The following is a 27412-nucleotide window of genomic DNA, read 5'->3' on the forward strand; positions in this document are numbered from 1 at the left end:
AAAAATATATGTAACATATGCAAATGCTATAAAAGTAGTATGTGGCTTACATAATAATTTATAATGCTACTTGGTATCTGAGGCAAAATATGATCACATGTTTTACACAGTTAGATCACCTCTCTGCGTCTGTGCTGGAAGAACCTTGCTCCCTCGGTGCAGGCTGTGACACGAGCTCATGCTGCAAGGCACGCAAGCACTACACTTGGTTTTACTACCAGCTGGGGAAGGGTGATAAATAGCATCACGTTTCCCATTAGTAAATGGCTTCCTAAGTTCTACTGAGTTAACAGACAGCAATCAGGTATCAGCTACTGCTTCAGCTTTGCAGCAAGATCACAAAGCAGCTCTTCACTAGGAAATGAACCAAAACTAAGGGGAGGAGGCTGGGGATGTAGGGTGGGGAGGGAGGGACAAACAAGGTACTGCTTCGTTTCCTTTTCTGCTCCGATTCCTCTAACAGAAATTCCATGAAGGCATGTTAACCTGAAGAGGAATTTCAGCAGCAAATCATCACAAAGAAGCCATGAAAGCCTGTTTAATACTTGCAGGTGGCATCTAGTCCGGGTGCCCACAGGAGCTCATCATCTGACAGAGTCATCTGATAAACAGATACTTCACAACTGTAAAATCTGAAGGTGGAAAAACCAGTAATGTCACTCTAGTCCACCTCTTGCTCTACCAATGCAAGATGGGATTTTTTTGCCCTTTCCCAATGCATTTGTCTAGTCTTTTTGTGCTTTCTGTGTTTTGACATTTCCAAGTAACCTAAGAGACATCATCTAAATTCCTAGGAAAATGAGTATTTCATATCTTAGCATTAAGAGGTTTCCACTACCCACTCCTCCTCATTGGTGTTCTTGCTTACCTTCTTTCACTAGTCTGTACTACCGCCCCTTCAAATCACTTTAATTACCTCCCCTTTGCATCTACCCAAGAATTTCTACATTTGAGCCTGGTCTTTGCTTTCACAAGTTATTCTAATGATTATTCATATGGTAGCACATCAGTATTCCTCTCTTTCTCTGTGTTAGTAACATGCTGACCCCAAAACTAATGCAGTATTTCATGCAGAATGACTGTATCAGAATCACTGGTCTCGGAGCAAGAGCTCTTACACTTATAGTCCCTACTATGCAATATTTGGTCATGCACCCCAAAACTGCAGTGGCTTTTTCTCTCTCACGGCATCCCAATTATCAATTATCTCTTTAACACAGGTTTAAAACGTGTTTTCCCAAATCCTCTTTCCTTGCCTCAGTTTTATGGCCAGTTCATGCTCACCTGTTTTCATAGTTGCTGTTATATTTCTTTATATTTTCCCCTTATTGTTTGAAAGTCTTCCCACTTCAACAATGTATTTCAGTAATGGACTGTCTTCATGACCCTCTTCCCCCCTCTCCAGGACTATAAATACCACTAAAACCTCTACATGGCTATAAAAACCACTGCATTGCTATCCATTGCTACTCAGACAGCTTTAAAATCACATCTTTCTTCCTATTTAGGCAAATCTGAATTAATTTTTCAAGCAAGATTTTGTGAGAAAGCACACACAGACCTAGGAATGGATGTTATCACAGATATGTATGTAATTACTTTCTTTCAGCCACTCATTTCCGATTCTATTCCAGAACATTACTCCACAGCTTTGTAGTAGGGGCAGTCAGCTGAGAGGGGAAAGTGAGAGCATGAGGGGCCAAAGAGGGCCAAGCCCATCAGAAAAACCACAGAGTTTATACCACCTCAGCAGTGATAGCATCAGTTGCTGGAACACATGCAGAAGCAGAACTCTTGAGCAATTAGGTAGCTTGCAAGTTGAATATGAAGGCACACAATAAGCCCAGATGCTCCCAGAGTTAAGTGCACACAAGAAAAAGTGTGTCTGTTTACTCGCCTCAAATACGCCTATGGTCGTTACTAGACCCAGCCCAGTGAGAAGTGCTGTAAAACACGTATTCTGCTTCTGACCACATTCACGGCAACACAAACACTGTTCCCAGCTTTTAGTAGTGTTGTTTGTTGTGTAGTGCTGTAACAGATGCCAGAATGCGTCCCTTATGCAATGTGAGTAAGAAAAATCCTTAAAATTTACACAGAAGTTAGATTTAACAAGACAAAAGCTTCACTATATTGCATTTATTTACCTCTTACGTTCCAGTTACCCATTACATTTTCTTAAATAAAAACTGGCATTGGTACATAATTTGTGTCATTTTCATTAATATCCTGCAATACAGGTCAGCCAGCTTCTTATTTTTACACATAAAAGTAGAGTAACCTTCCAATTTGGCAAAAATCCTCCTCTTTTAAAGCCCTGATGCTCTACCGTATCAGTCTTCATTACTATTAAATGAGGAGCGTGAGCAAACTACTCACTTTCTCCACCAAATATTTCTTCTGCACTGATGTATTTGTAAATTCCTTTATAATTCCCCATTTCCTCTGTTAGCATGAAGTAATTAAACTAACGCATCCTCTGTAAACCTCAGTTGACTCACAGTGTCCTTGGATGTCATTGCATCTTTTTTTTGATGGTTTTTCTTAAATTCACATCTTCGAATCTCCATCTGGAGCTTACTGTTTTCCACAGCAGTTGGCGGTCATCCTTCAGCTGTAGTCTTTTTGGCTTGTGCAGCCATCTTGCACACAGATGAAATCTTGGTTCCTACGACACCAGAATCCTTGTCCTATTCCACCTATAGCCATTCTTTACCATGATTAATTTAAGTGGGACTTGTGTACAAGTTCCAATTTCTCCATCAGTAAGAAATACTATAATAGGAGCAGGTTTTTTTCTACAGCACAACAAAAATGGTCATGATTTATTAGAGCACTCTGGATGTGGCCTTGCTGCCTCTATGGAAGGCAACAGGAAAGGTAAACTCTTTGCACCTTTCCTGAACATAGCATTATCGTGGTTTAACCCCAGCCGGCAACTAAGCCACACACAGCTGTTCCCTCACTCCCCCCATGGCGGGATGGGGGAGAGAATCAGAAGAGTAAAAGTGAGAAAACTCATGGGTTGAGATAAAGACAGTTTAATAGGGAAATCAAAAGCTGCGTGCTCAAGCAAAGCAAACCAAGGAATTCATTCCCCACTTCCCATGGGCAGGCAGGGGTTCAGCCATCTCCAGGAAAGCAGGGCTCCATCACGCCTAACGGTGACTTGGGAAGACAAATGCCATCACTCCAAACGTCCCCTCCTTCCTTCCTCTTCCCCCAGCTTTATATGCTGAGCATGACATCATATGGTATGGAATATCCCTTTGGTCATTGGGGTCAGCTGTCCCGGCTGTGTCCCCTCCCAACTCCTTGTGCACCCCCAGCCTACTCGCTGGTGGGGTGGGGTGAGGAGCAGAAAAGGCCTTGGCTCTGTGTCAGCACTGCTCAGCAGGAACGAAAACATCCCTGTGTTATCATCAGCACTGTTTCCAGCACAAATCCAAAACACAGCCCCGTACTGGCTACTGTGAAGCAAATTAATGCCATCCCAGCTAAAACCAGCACAGGCATAAATCTGCTCTGCATTCTTGTCTTTTTACGTAAGAAAAACCTTGGACCTTTGCATAGCGTCTAGCAGGTATCTTCTGTGTTTTGACACTGAACTGAACATTCAATAACTGTTACATTGTCTACAAAGGTGCTGGATTAATGGTTTCATTTTGAGAGTATGTGTTAACTAAGGGTGCTCCCAAAAACACACGACGAAGTATTCAGCATCCTAGCTCCACAGCCCCTAGTCCTCTCTGGGCAAAATACAGCCCCAAGAACCCCTATAACCTCAAATATTTTTATATTCCAAAACTGGAACCATCCTAGGTTCTGGTATCAGCTCCTGGGACTGCCTGCATGTTTATCCAGCTTCTGCCTGATCAGAAATACAGAAATAGTCAATGATATATACACAAAAGACTGAAACATCTGTGTTGGTATTGCTTTGCTGGTGTTTGTAAATACTTCACTTGGTGCCATTTCATTAACCAGCAGTTAAAGTTCAGTTGGCGTTAACTAAAATATTAAATTTCAGCACATGTTGATGCCCAGTAATTTCTTTTAAAGTGTTTCACAGCTGAGGAATTGCCACTTTTCTTACAACTGTCATCTTCTTGGCCAAATCCTATACTTATTCATGGATGTGGTAGCGTATGAATTATGTTCTCTACCCTTACTTTCATCTGTGTAAGTCAAAGTGTATGGTTTGGGTCCAACACCTTGCAGAGTTCCTGTTTTGACAGTATTTACTGTGATAATTTACAATTCTGTCAATTTCTGCACTTTGCAATTTAGCTACTGCGCTATCTATTCTGGTAGTGGTTTAAAGTGTTTTCTCCTCTCTCCCAGATGAAAAATTGTAGCATAAACCTTGGCTACTGCTAGCAGCTGCACAGAGTAAGCTGAATATTGTATTGGCTAGACATCTACTTGCAATATTTGCACTCTTAGTCACATTTTAGGTTACTTCTGCACAGTTTATATGCAATAAAAAAGTCAAGAAACTTTAAAGACATTTAGTAAGAATACACAGATAGTATACAGGCAGTAAAGTCTAGACTAATCTCCATTTTCCATAATTGTTCCAAAAACAGAACAAAATACTAAGTACTGAGAATTTTACACTTACAATTAAGATCTTGGTGCCATTTCAAAATCCACTTTAAATATTACTTCTAGGCTGGATGCATGCTTATACATAAAGAGAAAGCTGCCACTACACCTTGCAAATACAAAAATGTGCCCTTGTCTTAACCAACAAAATAAAACCTCTACTTGCAGACTTTATCTCCTTTTCAAAAGCTTTCTTCAAAATTTTGATCAGTTTTGTCTTTACTTATAATACAGCTGCAGAAATAAACCATTATTCCTGACCAACAAGTCTGCCATAGCAGTCAATCTAAATGTGAAACGAACAGTTCTGCAGCTAGCTTTGCACTGAGTGAGCTATCCACTCTTCCGTTTGTAACACGGGAGAAAAGCAAGCAACCTTATTTGTAAGGTTTCTGACATCTGCTCACATCTAGTTACTGTCCTAGTTACATATCACTTTCAACACTGGGTAAACTCATCAAAATGAACATTTTCTAATTGTTTATTTGCAATTATAAGACTGGGAATCCGTTCATCTGTTGGATTTAAAGCCTTCAAAAAGAGAAATAAAAGATAACTATGTTGTGCCTAATTTCAGGTGAAAGTCATAGATCGTTAACCAAGTGTGATCAGACTTATTACAAGCCAGTGATTTTTACCTCAAGCAGCAGACAAATGGTAGACAAATGGATTGAAATTATTAAAAAAAAAACAAAATAAAAAAAGACTGATAGAACAACAAATCAGTATAACATTTTTAAAACCACGCATCTCAAATCAATGAGAATTCAATATCAAAACCCCTGTGGTGGGTTGACCCTGGCTGGGGGCCAGGTGCCCACCAGAGCCGCTCTCTCACTCCCCTCATTCACTAAACAGGGGAGAAAAGGCATAACGAAATGTTCGTGGGTCGAGATAAGGACAGGGAGAGATCACTCACCAATTACCGTCACAAGCAAAACAGACCAAACTTAGAGAGGGAATTCATCTGATTTATTACTAAGCAAAACAGAGTAGAGGAATGAGAAATAAAATCAAATCTTAAAACATCTCCCCCCACCCCTCCCATCTTCCCGGGCTCAACTTCACTCCCGGCTCCAACCTCCACCCCTCAGCGGCACAGGGGGACAGGGAATGGGGGTTACGGTCAGTTCATCTCACGGTGTTTCTGCCGCTTCTTCATCCTCAGGGGGAGGACTCCTCTCATCGTTCCCCTGCTCCAGCATGGAGTCCCTCTCACGGGAGACAGTCCTTCACGAACTTCTCCAACGTGAGTCTCTCCCATGGGGTGCAGACCTTCAGGAGCAGACTGCTCCAGCGTGGGGTCCCCCACAGGGTCACAAGTCCTGCCAGCAAACCTGCCCTGGCGTGGGCTCCCCTCTTCACGGGTCCACCGGTCCGGCCAGGAACTTGCTCCAGCGTGGGCTTCCCATGGGCCGCAGCCTCCTTCAGGTGCCTCCACCTGCTCCAGCGTGGGGTCCTCCACGGGCTGCAGGTGGAATCTCTACACCCCCTCATCCTTCCTCCATGGGCTGCAGGAGGACAGCCTGCTTCACCATGGCCTTCACCACGGGCTGCAGGGGGATCTTTGCTCCGGCGCCTGGAGCTCCTCCTCCCCCTCCATCTGCACTGACCTTGGTGTCTGCAGAGTTTCTTACATCTTCTCACTCCTCTCTCCGGCTGCAAAAGCTCCCTCTAACTGTTTTTTTCCTTCTTAAATATGTTATCACAGAGGTGCTGATTGGCTTGGCCTTGGCCAGCGGCGGGTCTGTCTTGGAGCCGGCTGGCATTGGCTCTGTCAGACACAGGGGGAGCTTCTAGCAGCTTCTCACAGAAGCCACCCCTGTAGCCCCCCCGCTACCAAAACCCTGCCACACAAACCCAACACAACCCCATATTGTAAAAAGGATATCTTTTAACAAGATACCATTTAACTGTAATCTTCAAAAGGTTCTGAGCAAATCTTTCACGCAAAACTATTAAGGAATCTGACTGGGCATGGAATAACAGTTACAAGTAACACACAAGAAGCCAATCATGAGGATGGTCAGTTTTCAACTTGACAAGCAGTGTGTCCTACAGATTTGTACTGAAACAGTATTATTTTACTTATTCTTTAATCTGGAAAAAAGAGACACATAGTCCACTGGCAGCATCTGTGGATAACAAAAATTATTAAGAATATTTTCAGGGCTAATGAAAATTGTGAGAAATACCAGAGGCAGAACAAAGAAAGATGAAGGCTGGCGATTAATTCAAAATAACAAACTGCTCATATACTCCAAAGTATTCTAGGCAGTCATAGGGAAAAGATTAATGAGGTGTTTATTCAGTGCATTCTGGTAAACAAACCCAAAGTATTCCAATCATACATAATGCTATAGGAATACTATGCAATACAATAGCTGGAGCAGTACTCAAGAAATTATAACATGTCATTACAGAAGAAGTTAATGTTGAAGACATACGTATGTAGTCTTCACTTAAAAAGACTTAATTATATCCATAAGGATACAGGAGTAATTTTATGTAGCTTCTGAATTTTGCTCTGATTAATATAACATATATCCAGCGATAGGATATGGAATAAGATGAACTTATATGGCATAGCAGCCTGTAGTATACATTCCCACAATGGGGAAACACGTTGCGTTGTAATAGCCGATCACTTATTTTGGTCCTGTAGCTTACTAGAGTGACTTTTCTGTATTGCAACTTTTCCTGCCTGTAGAGGTGGTTTGCACTGCAAATGGCATGCAAACACACATTTTTAAAACAGTATTAATTGTATTATTAAAAAAAAAATCCAGAAACACTTCATTTATAAAAAACCCCATTTGCATAGCAATCAGAAGTATTACTTTAAGCTACTTAGGCTGTATATATTCAGCCTAAATGAATCACTCAGGTAAAACCTGTAGGATGAATCTCTTATAGAAACAAAGCCAACACCATTATTACAAAACCCAAACATTTTACTCTTGAAGACTTTTGAAACATTATTGCAACATGGTTGTGGGAAAACATGTTACTTCTTACAAAGAAATTAAATATATCTAAACAAATTTGTATCTATTCCAATTACAAAGTTTGATTTTCCTTGTTCAGTTCCGCATTGCCAACATGGCATTTATGTCCCAAATGAGATTCCGTAACTGATCCATGATCTGCTTCAGCTGCTGATTCTTCTGTTTCAGTTTCTGTGGGAAGAGTTCATTAGAAGTTTTTTTGTGGTCAGTTCAAATAGTGCACTCAGAAATTCAACAAAAGTTAGAGTGTTATGAAATGCTATATGGATCTTTTTCTCAGTTGTCTGCGAGCAGTATTACTGAGATAATACATCTTCTTTAAAGCACACTAAAAATACAAGAAAGCCTCAAAAGTTAAGTACCATTTCTACAGGGGAAATGCTGTTTCTTTTCACAGCAGTCTTTTTATCAAAACACTTGATCCCTTCAAAAACAGGAGGCTTGTGAGGATTGGTCTTCTCTTTCCAAAGCCCAAAAGATAGCACTTTATGTAGGAAGACAGAATTGGTAATTTGGACCAAAAGAGTTCAGGGAACAGGCAAAATTATGTGAATATATGTTATATAACTTGGGTGCACAGAAAAATGAGGGATTAAAAGTAGAAGTTTGAACAAAGCACAAGGTACAGGTGAAGTCAAACAAGCTTTTCCAGCTCTTCTGCCTATGGAGGTCAATGCTGATCTGCTAAGGGGTCCTGTATGGAAACAGTTATTCCCAAGCATGCCGAATTCTTTAAAATTGTGTATTTGGTTTTGTGAACTGCAGAATCATCTGAAGGAAAAAAAGAGCAGGAAACTTGCTTTTATTTGGGTGCATAACCAGAACTTAAAAGTTACGTCTTTACAGAAGAAAGATCAGTGCGTTAAGACACTGCATAATCTCCCTAACCCTTCATGTTTCACAGTAAGACACATATTTATTGTCTGATTTATTTGTTTTCCTGCTCAAATCAAAGCTGACAAGAACTAAGTTACTGTGTATTGCTAATGACAACCTATGTCCTTCATTTCATTCCAATTGCATAAGATGTCAGCATTCCCACATTAGAGAGCAAATTATTTATTCATTAGGGAAATCCAGAGTTCCAAGTAAACTGTAAGCACAGGAAAGACTTGCTATGACCCAAAGAGGACAAACTATCCAAATGTTTCAGGTTTGACATAACTTTGTTATTTGCACTACATAAATGGCAATACATTAAAAGGATAACTCAGATCAGTGATACGACCAAAATAACTGGAACAGGGATAAAAAGAAGCAACAAAAGAAGCAATATCTTGAAAATCAGTCTCCTGAATTTTGATGTGGACAACATACCAAATACTTTTAAGTTGCTGGTCAGCTGGGAAAGAAGTCCAGAGAAAAAAAAAGGAAGTCTATTCACTTCGGACCTGTAAAAATGGTCTGAAGTAATACGGTAATAAGGCTTAGATTGCATAGGGAATATAGTACTTTGACTAAGGGAAATGTTCCTTAACGCAGACATTGGTGGACAGGTTCCCTGGAAGCAAAGACAACACTCAATTTCAGACTCCCGAGAAGCATGTGAACACAGATGTAGGACAGTTCACGTGCACTAATTCAGAATTTCTAATCAAGCATAATAGTATTTTATTATTAAAAGACTGTTATTATTATAATAAAAGTATTGTTGTTATTAAAAGACTAAAAAGTATTTTAAAGGTAACTATGTGCATTTATCTAATGCTTCTTTCTTTTCCATTTGCTAATCTAAGACTTCAGGATATACAGCAGAGATCCAGCTCCTAAAGACAAGAGAGAAAACCGAGAAGCATGTCGTTACCACAGCATCCAAATGACAGAATTCTAAGCGTCTCCCTACAAAATCTCAGAATATAAGATCTTGAAGCTTGAGAAAGCACAAGAGGGATGAGATAAACCAGCATGTTCATACCTGTGGCATTTTTAAACATATTTCTGTTTGCCATCCTCAACATTCAATCTTAGCGAAATCAATGAATGTTACATCAAAACTACTAGTTTAATGCGAGCTGTCACTCACTGATACTGAGGGCATGGCATTCCATGATTTTTCAAAGCCTTCATCAATAGAAACAAAGGCTGAACAGTCAGTGACGGTTATTCAAGTCACGGATAGAAAGAACCATTAACCTCTGATAATGCAGATTGTGTTCTCTCTCCACCCATGTCAAATTGTACTGTTAAATACTGTTATGTAGGTATGCTCACATGAACTTTACATAAGTTACGCCCAAAAGACTCATTCTGTAAGACTGTTTTCATTTCCTGTGCAAGTATTATGAAACTGTAAATTGCTTGATCTTTACTTGATGCTAGACAAGGGAACCTTCAAACTGGATTTCATTTGTTTTCAAAGCATCTGTAAAGACAAGAAGTATACAATTGTTACTTTATTTATCTGAAGATAATTTTAGATCCCTGTCTTCAGTGAAGAGCTATTTTCTTAGCTCTTCTATTCTACTTTTCCAGAGACAGAAAAAACCTCTAAGATGAGGCACCATCTCTGGACTGCTAGGTTGAAAAAAGAATAAAGAGAGGGGGAAAAAATCCACTTCAGAGAGCATGGTCTAATTGAAATGCATATAGTAATCTTTGTTACCGATCTCTGACAGGCAGTGGTCCACACCACAGAGTACTACATAATTAATAAGTTCTGCACCACTGGCAGTGCTGGCCTCTGCTTAAGACTTTGCTGAGACAGTAAGAACATCTCAGCTCAGGTCTAACCTTGGAAAGATAGGTGAAATGGCCTTCTTGAGAAACGGGCAAGTTTCGTGAGCGGCTTCTGCAGCTATGACAAAATTTCATTTGAACAGATTGCTTGCAAGTTGTCTCCCACTTTTTCCTCCTTCTACTGAAATGACTTAGTTGAACTCTGGACTGCTTCTCAGGATTACAGGTGTATGAAACAAGAAAAGGTACTTCATCCTACAGCTTCTGACTTTATCTGTTTTAAGATAGCACAGGAAAATTGTCTTATATGAGGCAGTTTATGAGTTTGAGATCTAAATTCACCTTATATCTGACAGGCATGTTTCTGCTACTCAATTGATACCAAGGCCCACTTGCCATCATAATAAATTCACATATCCATCTATTTATAATATATTTTCAAATGGATAAAAAGTATTCATCACTAATACGCTAACTGCTGTGCAATTAAACATTAACACACTCATTGTTCCTGATGTCATTCACAGGCATAACTGTTCTATTCTTACTGGAAATGAGAGACTGGGGTTTCTGCCTCCCTCCTCACCTGACAAGTGAGAGAAAAACTGCTCTTTCTGCATGCTCAATGCTTTTCACATATTGAACCAGACAGCAATTGCATGTATCCACTGCTCTGTTGTTCAAAGAGGAATAAGTGTGCTCACTAAAATCGGTGGATATTTGCTTCATACCAATTATTTATCATTCAATGATGAAGTCTGAGGTCTTATTTACTGAGTTCCCTCTAAGCTATGTAGCTTGTAATGGAATTATCCATTCCCTAAGGTGCTTCTCCACCACGGTCCTCAGTGTTACATCCCCATTCTTAACATGCAAATCACACAGATGTATGATCCTCAGTTACAGATGGCAAACTAAATCACAGGAACACTGTGGACAAAACTGGAGTGCCTACTAACTTTGTGCAGAGACATCTAAGATTCAAGTCCATCACTAAACTTTGTATTTTAACAGCTTCCCATGTATTCAAAGGACAGCTTTCACCAACTGTGAGGGGAAGAATGCACAACTACCACAGACAAGAATAAAAATCCAGTTCAACAGCAGCCTTCAGTTACTTACTCACATTGAATCCTTCCTTCTTGTTCCCAAACTCCCTGCTTATTCAATACCCTCATGCGAGTTACACAATACATAAAGCAGGATTCTTATAATGTTATTTATCACGATACTGATTCAATCTAAATAGTGCCTAGTCTGCAGCAAAAGCAGAATAGCTCAAGGACTCTTCCAGAAAAGAAAGGAGCAGGGAGGGGAGGGAAGTGTGAAGAGGAACTAAATGTGATCATGTAATAAAGGTTGTGTAATGTGCATTTATAGGAGGACAAAAGGGGACAATTGGGATTGTAGGGATAGCTTTAAGTTTGGCATTTCCTAACTTTTCTCAACTTTGTAACCATGATATTGTTTTGATATAGGAACCTACATGAAAACCATGGCATGAAACATTTTATATGAAACTGAAGAGGAAATATTTCATTATATGGAATAAAATGCATCTGAGAGCTGAGAGAGCTGGCTGATGACAAGACCATTCTACATAATTTTCTATTGGAGAATATTCATCAGGAGAGGCTCCTGATGAAAAAGGAAACATCAACTCATCTTCAAGAAAGGCAAGGAGGGGTATCCAGAAAACTACAGAAACTACAGACTGGTCAGCCTAACCCTGGGGCCAGAAAGACTATGCAGAAAATCCTTCTGGAAGTCATGTCCAGACACACGAATGGTAAGGTGACTGGGAACAGTCATCTGGAATTTATCAGAGATGTGTTGTCCAGCACGATAGCCTTCCATTGAGAAATGACTGGCTGTGTGGCCAAGGGGAGAGCAGGGGATTTTCTTTACTTTCATAATAGTCAGGCTTTTGACACGGTTTCTCATAGTATCCTTGTAGCCAAATTGAAGAGATGTGGTTTGGATAGGTGGATGTCCTGGTTGTCGACTAAGATAGAGTTAATTTTCACAAGAAGCTGGGATGGGACACAGCCAGGATAGCTGACGCAAACTAACCAAAGGGATATTGGATACCATGACGTTATAAGGGAGGAGCTGGCCAGGGAGAAAAGGTCACTGCTCAGGATGGGCTGAGCACTGGACTCTGGGCAGTGAGCAAATTGCATTGTGTATCATCCGCTTTGTATACTCTTTTATAAGTATTGGTGGTGTTATCTTCCTCTTCCTTTGCTGTCCGTACCCTAACACACGAGTTTTATCTTTTTCTTCCAATTCTCCTACCCATCCCACCAGGGGAAAGGAGTGAGCGAGCGGCCGTGTGGTGCGCAGCTGCCGGCTGGGGCTAAACCATGACAGTGGATTATAGGGTTGATGGAAAACTGACTAGACTACTGGATTCTAAATGTTGTAACCAACAGTATTAAGACCAAGGGGCAGCTGGTTGGTCACTTAGTGTTTCTCAGGATTGATACTAAGGTCAATATTCTTAATATCCTCATTAATGACTTATCCACACTTAATGACTTAATCACTGTATCAAAGTATCAAATTTGTGGTCAAGACCAAATCGGGGGAAGTGGTCAATATATTCAGTGAGGGACCTCAACATGCGGGAAAGGCAGGCCAACACCCATCTCGGCAACTTCAATTAAAGCAACATCTTACATCTGAAAATAGAATAAACTCAAACAAGAGGACAGGCAGAAGGCTGACTAAATAAAAAGCAGATTTGCGTAAAAAACCCCTGAGGTCCTTTTAGAAACTTTCTGACAAGATGAACATGAGTCAGCAGTGGATCTTTTTGCAACAATGAAGACTAACTGCACGCTGTGCTATATTAGCAAGAGTGTACCTATCAGGTCAAGTGAAATCGTTACTCTCCTCTATTTGGCTCTGGAGAACGATTGTGTAATTTTAGGCTCAATATAAAACACTAACATACTAGAGAACATCTAGTGGAAGGCCACCAAGATGATTAGAGCTAGGTTTGTTCAGTTTCAAGCAGAGAAGGCTGAGGGAGGATCACGATGCTGTCTTCAGCTACCTAATGAAGATCATAGAAAAGACAAAGCTGGACTCTTCTTGAATGTACACAGTGAAAGGATAAGGGGCAGCAGACACAAGTTACAACAAAGAAAATTCCAATGTAACATTAGAAAAACTTTCACAGTGAAAGCTGACAAACACTGAAGAAGGGCCCAGAAAGGGAAGAATGTCCATTCTTACTTACTTACCATTCAAAATGCTACTGGATATGAGCCTGAGCAACTGGATCTAACTTTGATAGTTGGCCCTGCTTTGAGCTGGGGATTGAATCAGACAGTTGCCAGATCATCCGGAGCCTAAATTCCTCTATGATTCTACCATTGCAGAGAGCCAGTCTGGGTACCCAAAACATGATGGAACTGCACCCAGTGCAGACTAATCTGCTGAGAAGGTGTCCAAATAAACAATTCTTCCTCTCTTGTTAAAGTGTTCCTTGGTGCATGTTCATATTTGGGGTGAAAAAGGGCTCTATGAATACAAAACAAACTAAAAATATATGCAAATTGTGTGAAAGACTTTAAAAAGTAATGCAAATTTTCAGCACAGTCAAAAGTAGTTTTCAGGCAAAGTTCTCCAAAGAGAAAGACTAATTGCAAACTGCTGTCACCTTACGGACTACTTGCTAAACATCAGCTACAGTGCACAATGGTTTTGTTACCAAAAAAGCCCACAGCTAACAGCTTAACTTAAAAGCCTGTCATGTAGATTGCCTTTTCCTCTCTCTTAGCAAGATCACTGTTAACCAGTTAACAAAGATTAATTAAGAATATCAAACATGACTATATTCTAAAGGATCACCTGAAATGTCTTAATGCTACTTCTCATCATTTTCACCCAAATGTATTGAGACTACTAATTATGCGATGGTTTCCCTATGCACTTCATTTGAAAGCGGACCTACAGCATTCAAAAACCTAAAGCTGTATTTGCTCCATTTCTAAAAACAAGCAGTAAAGAAAACTGCTGATAAGGCAGCAACACAGATTAAAGTGTTCTCAGTCTGTGATTTGATATTTTCTGTTGTAAGCCTGTCAAATGTACCACAAGACCATGAACCCAAGGTGAGCCTGACATCTTGAAAGTATTATAGATGATGCTATACTTAGAGGGTTAAGAAACCTGTAGACAGAACATTACAGACTCAAAAAACATGAAGACAAGTGAGAAAATTTTGGTAACAGCTTCCAATCGTTGAAAATAGTAATTATGTTCAATGAAAACTGGATCAGGACATATATTAGCAGACCATGCAAATGTTAAACTGATTCTGGAACAGTAAATTATTTATTCCAAAGAAGAGTCAGCCACCTGAACAATTTACAAACCTGGAAAGCACATACAGATAAAAGGAATAAGCAACATTTTGGGGAACTGCAGGAGAGAACTGTTTCGTACAAAAGGTAGAGATGGTCAGTGTTCAATAAATCATTTGTTTCTGTTTTTTATAATTATGGTGCACTCTTTTTAGTGACTGCTGGCAAAAATCCCTTTTGTTTTTAAGCTTAATAGATTTTTAAACCTACAGTTGCTAAATATTACTGAATTGCTAGGACAGAAATTCATTACCTTGTAATCTGATCTATATTTTAAATTAATGGACAAGTACTTCTTAGCCAAGGTGGGGGCATTAAACTTTCTGACCTAAACGATAAGTCTGATATAGCAGAATAAATAAATAAATAAGACCAAAACATGTCACTATACAGTAAACCAACATCAAAAGCTACTGTAGTATTTTGGAACTCTGCTACATCAACAGGTTCTTCTGCCACAAGAGTGACATGGTGACTATAGGAAGTACATGATGCTCCCCACCTCCTTGAGTGAGGATGCCCCCTTCCCAGACAACTGCTGTAGCAAAGCAGAGCTGCTAAGTTTCAAGTCAGTGGTTTTTGGAAGGAGGGATGTTTTTGTGTGAGAATACATGATCCATAAGGTTTACATGATCTACTAGTTTTGGTTGTGTTTCACACTGCAGGACAGTTAGTGACTTTCACGTGTAACCAGAGCCACTACAGAGATCAGACTGGCTGGGATAACACAGCAAGAAGGGCAAAATTAAAAGACCCGTGAAAGCTCTAAGAATTCAAATGTCTCAATAGTGTGAAAGTATTGGGTTATTGCAGTAATGCTTTTTTTGGTACCAGTAACATGCAAGACTGAAAACATACTGCCGATCACAGAAAAAAGGACTAGGTGAGAGCAGGACAACCAGCTGAAGGGAGAAAAGATGGTGGGTCAAGAATATAAAAAGCTTCTTCATCTGTCACATTGGTTTCCCTGTCACAGCATTTTCATCAACATTTTGTATTACTGACATTTTGCTAAAATAAATTAAGCAAAATTGAGCTGGAGGTGGATGTTACATCCTACAGCGGATTGAAAAGCTGTCAGGAATTCCAGATAGTCCTCTCTGATTCTTTGCTGAGCCCAGCAGCCAGTGTCAGAAATTAGACCAATTAACCCGATTCTAGTGATTTTTCTTCACAAAAATAAGAATTTTTTTATTTCTAGTCATAAAAATCTCAAAGCATTTCCTATTCTGTAATGTAGTAAAATTTGAACTTTGAAAGTAGTAGCGGATGTGCTTATACAGCTGGAGAGAGACAAAAGAAAAAATTCTGTGCTTTCAAAAACAACAAGTTTAAATTTCTTTTGCAGCAGTTAGTAAATATTTATCCACAAAAATACTAAAGGAAGTTAAATTATCTTCTGAAGATTTACTGTGGAAAATCTGGAAACTAGGTCTAGGCATCGAAGTGTAAATACAGGATTTCAGACCAGATTTAAGTGAATGTCTGCGTACATTCCTAATTACCAATTTGCTACTGATGGTCCTGTAACACCATCAACCTTTTTAAGGTTTAGAGCTCATCGTAAACATTTATGAAATTCTTTTCACAAGACCACATCAAGGAGGTTTAAAAACTTATTAGCATACAAGTACAACAACAAGGGCAAAAACATGTCATAAAACTATCAAAAACGTAGCAAATATGGACAGTTAAGCTTATTAGCACTTAAAGATTGCAAATAAATGTGCATAAATTCACAATACAACATTACATACAATATAATATATACAACCCTGCTACATCAGCACTGAACAGAAAGACTACAACAAGAAAGCAGACAACTGCTTTTCTCTAAATTCACATGGTCCTCATTTTCTCCTTACAATATGCATGTATTTTTCAAGTAAATGGGTTATGAAAAACCTCGGTAAATCTCTGATTGTTGAAGACAAATTAAAATATCGGAAATATTTTAAAAGCTGAAAATCCACCAATTATTCTCTCCATAAAGAAATAATTTACTCATTTATTTCTTTTGTTCAGTTATTTTTGTAGATTATGCCTCCTTTTTACCAAGCATTTACAGACATTACAGCTCCAGAAATACTTAATTCTATCTTTGTACTCTACAGATTTGAAGAAACAATGTTCAAAATTGTGGTCTGGTAAAACTACATATTTTTAATCTCAATATTACATTAGCATTTACTACAGCGTATTTATTTTTAGATTTGAACCCATCTTTAGTAATTGTACTGAATTGCATACTGCCACTCAAACTGAAAATTTAACAGCATCTTTATCATAGATAGTATATTTTTTTCTGAATGCACTAAGATTCAATAAATGCTACATTTAACAAAAGGAATGGTCTTCCTCAAATTATCAAAATACAGAAAGTAGCCCTGAAAATCCTTTACCAACTCACATCATTGTGATAATATTTACACATCCGATGTTCAATACCCATTTTTTAATGGCTAAGGTAAGCTTTGAAGAGAAGTAAGTTCAACAAGGGCCTTACCTCAATCTCTATTGTCGATATCTAGTGGGTTAAGCATAAAAATAATACACCGTATGTATCAATTTAAAAAGAGGCACAAGTTAAAATTGTCAGGAAACCTAAACTCTACGGCCAGAGGTACAGCAAAAAAAAAATTGCTTACTAAAAGGTAATTCTGAAATAGTTACATAGTATTTATTATGAAGTCTGATGGTAGTCATCACACATGCTGCATTATTATGAAGTTTGATGATAGTCATCACACATGCTGCATTTAGTACAGCAATCTAGAAATTTAATCTTTGTAATGACAAAGCGACAGTTTTACGCAAATTAATTTCAACTTTGTTACCTTATTTACTTCCATGATTTCCCTTCTCTCTTCACTAGCAAAACGAAGCTGACTTGCAGCACCACGATCATCATGCTTGGAGCCATCTTCTTCAACATATGGAATAAGTTGCTGTGAAGACAAGAAACATTAGCTAAAAAATAAAGAAATCAAAAAACAAGAGATATGTAAGGTACTACCATTTGCTCCAAAGGTTCAAGTTTTCCACGAAGAAGTAGAGACAGCTTACTTCATTGCCTCAAACCCAAAGGCCTTGCAATGACCTTAGTCGGTTCTCCAGGACAACAATGTGCTTCAAAAAGCTACAATCCCACATATTACCATGCCTAGACCTAAGCAATTTCACAACCGCAGGCAGAACCCAGTCTTTACATTTTAAGATGTTTATCACAGGTAATCCTTGTATTGTTGAACTCTGTAGACTGTAATTTTAAAATATACTGTTCCACACTATGAAATATCACAAACGTGAAATTATCATTATTATAAAGTTTTTCAGTGATATACTAAACCTAATTATGACTGGCTTTACATAGGTACTTGGTTAATACTGTAATTATGACATGCTATTTTAGTGGGCCTCTGTTTGGCTGTTCTTAAGACCAGGCCCACAGTTACCTAACAGGAATATTTCCATAAGAATTTCCAACTGTGAACTTCTCAGGCATATAGCGTACTATCTTTTTTATAAGCTTCTACAAAGCCAAAAATCTTTGATAAAGAATTTCTAAATGAATATTAATGCATGTTGCCTTCTTAAAAAAAAAATAATTAAAAAGAATCAGTAAATATACTAGATACAAAACAAATACATGCTTCTGAGTCAGAACACTCCCAAGCTACTAACATCTTATTCAAAAATAATTATAAGCTGCAGCATTTTATACATAACATACACCCACAAAGCCTACAGGCTATTGTTCATTTTTTTGTCCTGAACTGAGAAAAGCTAAAGTTGATGGCAAAATTACACCCTTGTTCACATACACATTACAGACAAATGAAAGACTAGTAATTGATGCAAATGAGCAAGAAGGCATTAGTGTAAAAGTCTGGGAGCAAGTTGCTCATTGCATGCATATTAACTTGTTACTTAGGTTGGGGTGTAATAGTATCATAGAATCATTTACGTTGGAAAAGACCCTTAAGATCATTGAGTCCAACCATTAATCTAGCACTGCCAAGTCCACCGCTAAACCGTGTCCCTAAGCACCACATCTACACATCTTTTAAATACCTCCAGGGATGGTCACTCAACCACTTCCCTGAGCAGCCTCTTCCAATGACTGATGACCCTTTTAGTGAAGAAATTTTTCCTAAGCTCCAATCTAAGCCTCCCCTGGCACAACTTGAGGCCATTTCCTCTTGTCCTATCACTTGTTACTTGGGAGGAGACACTGACCCCCAGCTGGCTACAACCTCCTTTCAAGTAGTTGTAGAAAGCGATAAGGTCTCCCCTCAGCCTCCTTTTCAGACTAAACAACCCCAGTTCCCTCAGACGCTCCTTATAAGAGTTTGGTTCTCTAGACCCTTCACCAGCTCCGTTGCCCTGCTTTGGAGACACTCCAGCACCTCAATGTCTTTCTTGTACTGAGGGGCCCAAAACTGAACACACTACTTGAGGTGAGGCCTCACCAGTGCTGATTACAGGGGGACGATCACTTCCCTAGTCCTGATGGACACAATATTGCTCATACAAAGCATTCGGCAGCATCCTTCAGCATTCTGACAGAAAACTTACTTTCACTTAACCCACTGAAAATTTAATTTTGTTCTAGCCAAAAATTTTTGTAGGCCATTCTTATTAAGCTTATCAAAATAGAGACAAACTACCACACTAATCTCTGCCAGGAAAACACTGTAAAGGTTAACAACTTACTACATTTGCATGCCATAAAGAAGTAGTGTGGCTGTTAAATACTCTTGGAAAAAGCAACTTCTCTCTTTGATGGAAAAATAACGTATCACTCAAAGTAGAACATTTCCTTTGAAAACCTCCCATCTTTCAGAAAAGCTAGCAGAAAAAAAAACCCCAAAGAAAGACTTAACAGAAAGTACTACCTAATACATTGGTCATACACATTAACAAAAAATATAAAAACATTTCTATCAGTAAGAATAGACTAAGGAATATTGGCAGGTACTGACTTCTCGTGACTGTTTAAAAGAAGAGATTTGTTGATATTCTTTAAAGATAAAGTTAGAATGTCAGTCATTAAATAATGTGATTGAAACTATTATTGAAAAGTTGAAATAAGAATTTAAGAAAACTGATCCAAGGGGAAAGGTGGCCACTCTCATTCACCCTAACTAATAAAACATGAGGAGGTAGGCATTCTGTTAACTTCAGAGCAGAAAAGACTAAGTAGATAAAAGAAAAATGAATTCCAACCATTGATACAAAACTCTGCTGTGTGTAAGGTATCAGTGAGACCTTGCATTAAAAAAGCTTAATGGGACCACTCATTTTGTCTATGGAGATTCTTTTTCATCCTGGTAACAGGACAAAACTGTGAAAAGAAAAAACCAAACAAAAAACCAAACAAAAAAAAAACCAAACAAAAAAACCCCCACAACAACCACCAACCCTACCTCATCCCAACTGTATGTGAAAACAAGACACGTCAAAAGCTTTTACAGGGGACACAAGTATTGAGCTATTGCACAAAAGTCAACAAACCATCAAAAAAGTATTATTTTTTCAATTGGGAAGTTATCTTACTCCCTTGCTTGCTCTAAGTGACTGCTGACAAGTGAATTAGTAGTCTAGAATGGACTGTACAGAATGGACTCCTTCATTTCTTTATTCCTAATTCAGTGAAGAGATTAATATATAAAATACAATGCTTAAATCTCAATGGACAATCAGAAGTCTATTAATAGAGTTGCTTCAGAATCTAGAGGTCAGTAATTAAAGAACTTCACAGTTCTGGTTAATACAGAGCTGTAGTAACTCAACTCAACAAAAAACAGGCTTTAAGAGCATTACTAGGAATTGGAAACAACTTAACGTGGCGCGGGGAATGAAGTTTTGGGTTTACTAGGAACAGCATTTTTATTAGGAAAAACTCTGGCCAATCCTACTTCCTGGAAATCTTACGCTGTTCACTCTTCCATCACCACTGCACATTCAGATTTGGTTCGTACTGGCTCAGCAGGTTAAGAGTGGCTGAGGTAACTATGGAGGCACAGACTGATGGCCAGAGCAAGGGAATAATGCATATTACTCAGGGAGCCAGGCTGGCAGGTGAGAGCTTAAAGCAGACTTTTTCTCACTATAACAACCTCTTTAAAAGAAAAACAAAAACTTGCCCTGATTCTTTTGACTCTCTTTTTTTTCCCTAGTGGAAACAAATTGGTGAAAGTACCAAGAAGCCTGAGAAAAAAGGCTAACATTTTAAATGAAGTTTGATTTCAAAATTGCATCCCTCCCAAATGGTAAGAATTGTTGATATTAATGTGAAAGTTTCACAATCTTTCAACCAGCTCCAAATAATAAACAGAATTCAGTCCACTGACCAATTCTAGTCTCATTTAAAATTTATTATGAGTCTCCTGCAACTCAGGAGAATGGATGATATGCTAAGCAGAGAGTGGTTATTCTGATTTGTAATTTATATATGAACAAAGATACTTACTTCTATGGGAACAGGATCGAGCCCAGCACAGTTTTCATTGCATTTGTCATAGACTAGTCTCAGTTTTCTGAAGAGTATTGATAGCTGACGGAGATGTTCCTGCAGCTTTCCCAGTCTGTCTTGATATGTTCCAGTATGGTAAGTAACACCATTCGGTAACTTAGAGAACCAAAACCCCAAAACATGAAAAATATTACGTTAAAGTTTCTGTCACACGAAGTAAACTAAAATAAATCAGGGGAGATTTGTACATTTTAAAATACGACGATCAAACTATCCCCACCACTTTTATGTTCTTTATCAGCAAAATTCTGTGTTTTATCTGCTCATCTGATGTGCCAAATCACTGCTGTCAAACAGCTTCATGTATTCTACACTTTGGTCATTGTCAATCCCTCTGTAACTCTTTTCAGTGACTGTCTTCAAAATGCTTAAACATGACACTGTTGTTGTCTGTTATGAGTATTACACTTTGAGACTTTGTGTCTCAACCCCAGGTCACAATTCAGAGACACAATCAAAGTGAATTCAAAGTTAGCAAACTCTAAGTACATATACCTTTACCTAACATAATTACAGACGGAAACTGCCAGAGTCATGAAAATACAGAGGGAATGGGAGTGATTAATTATCTTCTCTCTCAACAGAGAAACACAACAAATGTTTGTATATTTTCTCAGTAAGTAGCCACAAATAAGGATTATGTCCACTTAAATAACAGAAAGAAATGTCAAAAGTAAAAAATATTACAGAAAAAGATCAATGAAAATTCTGCTAAAATTACTGCCCAGGTGTTAATAAAAACAGAAACATAACTGGCATATAAAGAGACTTCACTATTCACAAAGGAAAACACAGATAGTAAGTGTATTTAGAGTATATTTATTGAGGGGGTAATAACAATTCAGCATTTGTGAATTTTCTCCATCTTCACTTAATGCACAGGTGTAAGCAAATATATTAAGAGTAGTGTTCAGTTCTCCAACCAATCCTCCTTTCCAAAGCAGTTTGATCGAGTTATGTATTTAAATGTCCTAAGCTATCTCCTGTGCCTACATATACTAGCAGTTGGTGGTAAAAACACGGGAAGTTGAGGACCATAAATGAAAAAGTTATTTCTCACCTGCATATTCCTCAGTAACTGGAAGATTTCCATGGTTCGAAATACAATGTCCTGCACAGTCTCTTGGCCAATTCGACAGAGAGAAGCTGTGTTTACCTCTCTGGCTGCTTGAGCCTGTGTCCCTGAGAAAGCACCTGGCGGCATGCCTGCCCCAGCGAGAGGGGGAGTTGACATCTCTTGACATTAACCAGTCCCACCGAGTCCAGCTGCGCAAAAAAGTTAGGACAGAATGATTAAGTGCTTGTTTGAGCTTGTCTTAATAAACAAATTTCTGTATGGGGTCCCCATCCGTGGTCCTATCCAAGATAAAACTATTCAACTGATGAAAGACAGCTCAGTGCTGTTCCCTTTGTTTGGGTGCCGCTTCCTTAACCACTACAGCTTTGCTGGGCAGCGGAACTGGGGGTGCCCCTCACGCACCTCCCCTCAGAGGGGTCACCAGGCGGCCCCCGACTCGATCTGTCGCCACGGGACACGAAAGGGTCTTCCGCCCAGCTCTAACACGTGGAACTCGCAGCCGTCCCGCTGGGCTCCGGGACCGGCACCAACCCACCCCCCGTCGTCTCAGCCGCAGGGCAGCACTGAGGTACCGCTGGCCCACCCCGCAGCCCGGGAGGCCAGGGCACAGGCAGTGCCCCGGGACCCGGCAGACCCCCGCCGCGCTCCCGCCTGGGTCCCGGCCCCCCTCCGGGGCTGCAGGCCCCTCCCGGATGAGCAGGCCCACCAGTGCCTCCTCGGCTAGCACGGCCCCCCGAGGAACCACGCGGAGTTACGGGGTGGGAGGGCGACATGTTCTCTGCTCCCTCCCCACGCCCCTGACCGCAGCGGAGCAGCCCTCGGCAGGCGGGGAGGGAAAGGAGGAGGGGCCGCCCCGGGACCCGTAGACACCCGGTTGGCAACGGGAGCGCCAGGGCACCGCGCTGCCGGCACGGGAGGCAGCAACGCCTCTCCCACGTCGGACGAACTCCCCTCAGAGACCCGCAGGGGCGGCGGCCGGTACTCACGGGGGACCGAGGCGCCGCGTTGCCCTGGAAACGCGCAGGCGGAAGCACTCAGCGGCACCCGAAGGCGCGCACGACCCGAGGCGGAAGTGACATCACGGCAGCCGCCGGGGCGGGGCGGCGGGACAGGTCGTTGGGTGTCGGGGCCAAGGGGGACGGGAGCGTTGGGCCCGTCCCGGCCCGGCCGGGGGCGGGGAGCGGAGGAGGTGCTGTCCCCTGCTGCGGCTACCCCGGGGAAACCCGCCTCGGCCTGCAGCCCTCGCAGGCTTGCCGCCGTCCCTCGGTCCGTCGCGCAGGGGCTCTCCGTTGAAGGCCTTACTCGGGAGGAGCTGGGTCGGTTTTCTGGCTTGCTGGCTCCGGCGAGCGCTTACGAGCAAGGCAGCGTCATAACGGTGTCAGCTCGGAGCCCTACGTATGGTTTCTTGAGGTTGAAAAGTTAGTTCAAAACCTTAGCACGTTCACACATCACACCACCTCTGTAATAAAGGTGAGGATTTGGACATACTGGTTTTGATAGGTGATGCTGAATATCTGTTTTGCGAGGTAGGTGTGTGTATGTGGGTATACCCAGGCACGACTGTATTAATTTTATACCTTTATAGGTGAACTACTACTACTGCTTGTGTAGATACATTTTTTGCTAGTGTAGAAAAGCCTTCCCTTCGGCCTTCCTGTATCACAGTATTTGTGTGGATGTAAAACACTTCCACATTGTCCACCCTGAGTGCTTGTACTACACTAACACCACTGAATTGGTGCAGTTTCCAAGTAGAGAGAAGGCCTCCTGCATGAGGAAGAAGAAACACCCTCAAAAAGAAACCAGGGAGGTTCTGTGAGGGCTGATAGATACAAATTGTCTACATAGTAGTTAGTGCTTACTGTCTGTATAATGAAAAAATCTTCATATGCAAAAATTGATAAGTACCAAAGTTTCTCTTTTGGCAGCTGATGTCATACCTAGGACTGAGTGATTTTGGCAGTAAGTACCTGAAAATGCAGAAGAGGGCATTTATATACCTGCGGCTTATGAATTCTTAGGAAGTACAGTCTTAAAGGAGTTGTCCTGTATTAGAACCGATCTTTTGTATGGAATGTGTTGCATTTGTAATGCTGTAAAAATAAATTAGAAGTTTGATGCGTGATATACAGCCTTTGTTAAAGAAAGAGGAAAGCAATCAACATTCAGGGACAGAACCATACAAACTTGCTGTGAGAGGCATTTTGCTGCAGAAAACATTTTTTACCTCAGAAACAGCTTAATGAGGGGAAACGCCACCTCCTTCCCTAGGCTGAAGGTTTTTGCTGTCTGGCTAAATTCTCTCTAGCATGCTGCTTTAGCCAAGGCACAATAATAAATAATTTAAAAGTATTTTGACAAAAATCTTAGCATAAAAGGTAGAAAAGTGATTTCTTAAACGGATGGAAGAAAATTGGTCATAAAAATACGAGGGGGATTATTTTCAGACAGCAAAAGAACATCCTATGGTGTCTGGCTAGACAACGCTTGGGAATAGCAGCCCCTGGAGAATTTCTAAGGGCTTGTGTGAGGGCTTGCATCCCAGTTCACTGTACATTAAGGAAATGATGCAAGAACTGTTCAAGGGTTGAACACAGAGGATAATGTTTTCCTGTTCTGATTGCATGCCCAAGAGCTCTGTTCACACTGCTTAACTTGCTGCCCCAAATCTGATGGCATGAGTAATGAGCGATTCAGACCACCTACTATTCAGAGCTGCCAGACACAGACGCCATGTACAGTCATATCCTGAAGTATATAACTGCCACGTACAGTAGGCAGCTGAAATACAGAGCCAAGTCTGCATGCAAAGGGTGCTGAAGAATGTTGCTAGGAGGCCTAATGTTCTTCACTGCCAATCTGTGGAACCATCTACATCTGATTTTTCACTTCCAGACAAAGGAATCTCCTTTTAGATAAGGAATGTTTTCTTGGTTGAATGAGAAAAAGATGAATATATCTTTTCCTTTTTAAAAGCAATCCATTAAGCAGCCATTGTCTGACTTCAGTTTGGGCCAAGTCCTTTCATCTGGAAGGTGTCCAGATCAGACAGTTCATCTTTCACATCCATTCCAATTTCTGTGGCATCACTTCAACCAGTGCCTTAGGATGCTGCAGCCTTTGTTGTTGGGTTGTAGAGAAGCTATCCAAAAAGTAACAAAGAGCATATGTCTAGACATAATATTCTGGTCCAATTAACTTTAACCCAAATTTGAAAGTAGGACTCTTTAAAGAGTAACTATTTCAGTGATTTTAATTTTCACAAGAATAATGGCTTATGGGTTTTTTATATTTTAAGAGGTTCTTGCTAATACACCATGAGAAACTCCAAAGATGGTGTGGCTGTGTTCTGTCAGGAAAGCAAAAATCCTCAGAAGTGAGGCACGAGGATAATTGTTGCTTTTGTTTAAACAATTTTCTGTAAATTGGTCAATATGCTTGCCAGGCAATGTGAATCATTCTATTTAAAAGTAAACAGAATTGGTGGAATTCCTGGATCATCCTCTGTTTTCATTGAATAAAGAAGAGCGTACTCCCTCCCAAGTCTCCTCACGCTATGCCTTAGCAGCAGTGCTTGGATACTGCTATGAGGGTGACAGATGGGCTTAGGGGAAATGTGTTAACTAGGAAAGGACTTTCATTCTCAGTCCTGTCCTATTCAGTGTTTATGTGTGGATTCAAGGAGAAGTAATGGGACTTTGTGGAACCTTTGCCAACAATAAACAGACAAGGTACAATTTTACTGTTACCAAGCTGTGATAGATAACAGCACAGCACATAACTTTTTTAGTATGTGTCCAACACAGACAGTTAAGCTGGGTGGACTTTCATTCAGCAGAGATTACATTTATAGGCCAGAGGAGGCAGTTAAGGACTGATTAGGTGAGGCAGATTGTGGCTTTGGGGTTTTTTGTGTGGTGTGGGGTTTTTAACAACAGTGTTTTCCCCATGCATACAGGTATTTTCATGAACTATGAAGGCAACCATTTAGAGGGAAGCAGGATCATCCATAGTAGTTCTAGATAAGATGGGTTGAATTAGACAGGATTGGAGCCCAAAGCATGAGATCAAAGGGCGGTACTCCATGCCTTTACTCAGTAGAGGCTGGATACAACTGGATGGAGGGGAAGCTGAAGGTTCGCAGCTATAACCTCTCTGTCATTGATTCTGTTGCACAGTCCTTTGGTGCTGCAGGTAGTAGAAGGACACCTTAGGGCAGCCTTCCAGTATCTGAATGGGGCCTACAAGAAAGCTGGAGACTGTTTACAAGGGCATGCAGTGGTAGGACAAGGGGTAATGGCTTTAAGCTGAAGGACGGCAGATTTAGATTAGATATAGGGAAAAAATCTTTACTGTGAGAGTGGTGAGGCACTGGCATAGGTTGCCCAGAGAAGCTGTGGATGCCCCCTCCCTGGAAGTGTTCAGGTTGGATGGGGCTTTGGGCAGCGTGGTCTAGTGGAGAGTGTCCCTGCCCATGGCAGGGGGGTTGGAACTAGATGATCTTTGAGGTCCCTTCCAACCCAAACCATTCTATGATTCTATGGTAAGAGAACAAGATGAAGAGGTTCAGCCTCCCTGCTTGCTTCTTTTGTCCCACATCCTATATATATCCATAAGCAAACTTGTATATACCTGTTATGCGTTATTGGCACCTTCAGCTGGGGCACAGAGAAGCAGGATAAGTGTCATGCCTACTGAGTTTCATAGAGGTAGTAACCAACTTCAGTGGTTTACCATAGCCCAGCCTCTGAATGTTCACAGACTAGTCAGAAAAAATTATCTGTAAAACTCTAATTTCAGAATGGCCTTATGTGGTGGGGTGGCTGCCAGGTGCCCACCCAGCCGCCCCACCCAGCCTTTCCCTCATTCCCCTTCCTCAGCAGGACAGGGGGAGAAAATAAGATGAAAAACTCATGGGTTGAGATAAAGGCAGTTTAATGAAAGAAAGAAAAATGCTGCACGCAGAAGCACAGTCCTGCCGTAGACTTATCCAAGTGGCACTGGAACAGGTGTCCTCTTACAGTATAGATACTGTCAGGACCTGTGTTGCCTCTATAACTCAGAGTTGCATCCATTTCCCATAATATGAAAACAAGTGTTAACAGATGATAGGGAAGTCAGGTGAAGT

General features: G+C 40.5%; 1 protein-coding gene across 4 annotated transcripts; it reads right to left on the reverse strand.

Annotated features, from left to right (window-relative positions):
* Positions 1-6889: 6889 nt before the first annotated feature.
* Positions 6890-23390, reverse strand: MED30 (mediator complex subunit 30). 4 transcript variants are annotated; one of them, XM_054814315.1, is made up of 5 exons: positions 23271-23390; positions 22267-22472; positions 21144-21302; positions 17506-17616; positions 6890-7787 (listed from the first exon to the last, which is right to left on the reverse strand). In XM_054814315.1, exons 2-5 carry the CDS (start codon positions 22438-22440, stop codon positions 7692-7694), a joined length of 540 nt encoding a protein of 179 aa, XP_054670290.1. In that variant the 5' UTR covers positions 22441-22472; positions 23271-23390; the 3' UTR covers positions 6890-7691. The 4 variants fall into 4 exon arrangements, with proteins under 4 accessions (XP_054670290.1, XP_054670292.1, XP_054670291.1 ...); XM_054814317.1 differs by lacking the exon at positions 23271-23390 and adding an exon at positions 23155-23231; XM_054814316.1 differs by lacking the exon at positions 23271-23390 and adding an exon at positions 22991-23069.
* Positions 23391-27412: the final 4022 nt, after the last annotated feature.

Source organism: Grus americana, chromosome 2 (assembly GCF_028858705.1).
Source record: "Grus americana isolate bGruAme1 chromosome 2, bGruAme1.mat, whole genome shotgun sequence".
NCBI lineage: Eukaryota > Metazoa > Chordata > Aves > Gruiformes > Gruidae > Grus > Grus americana.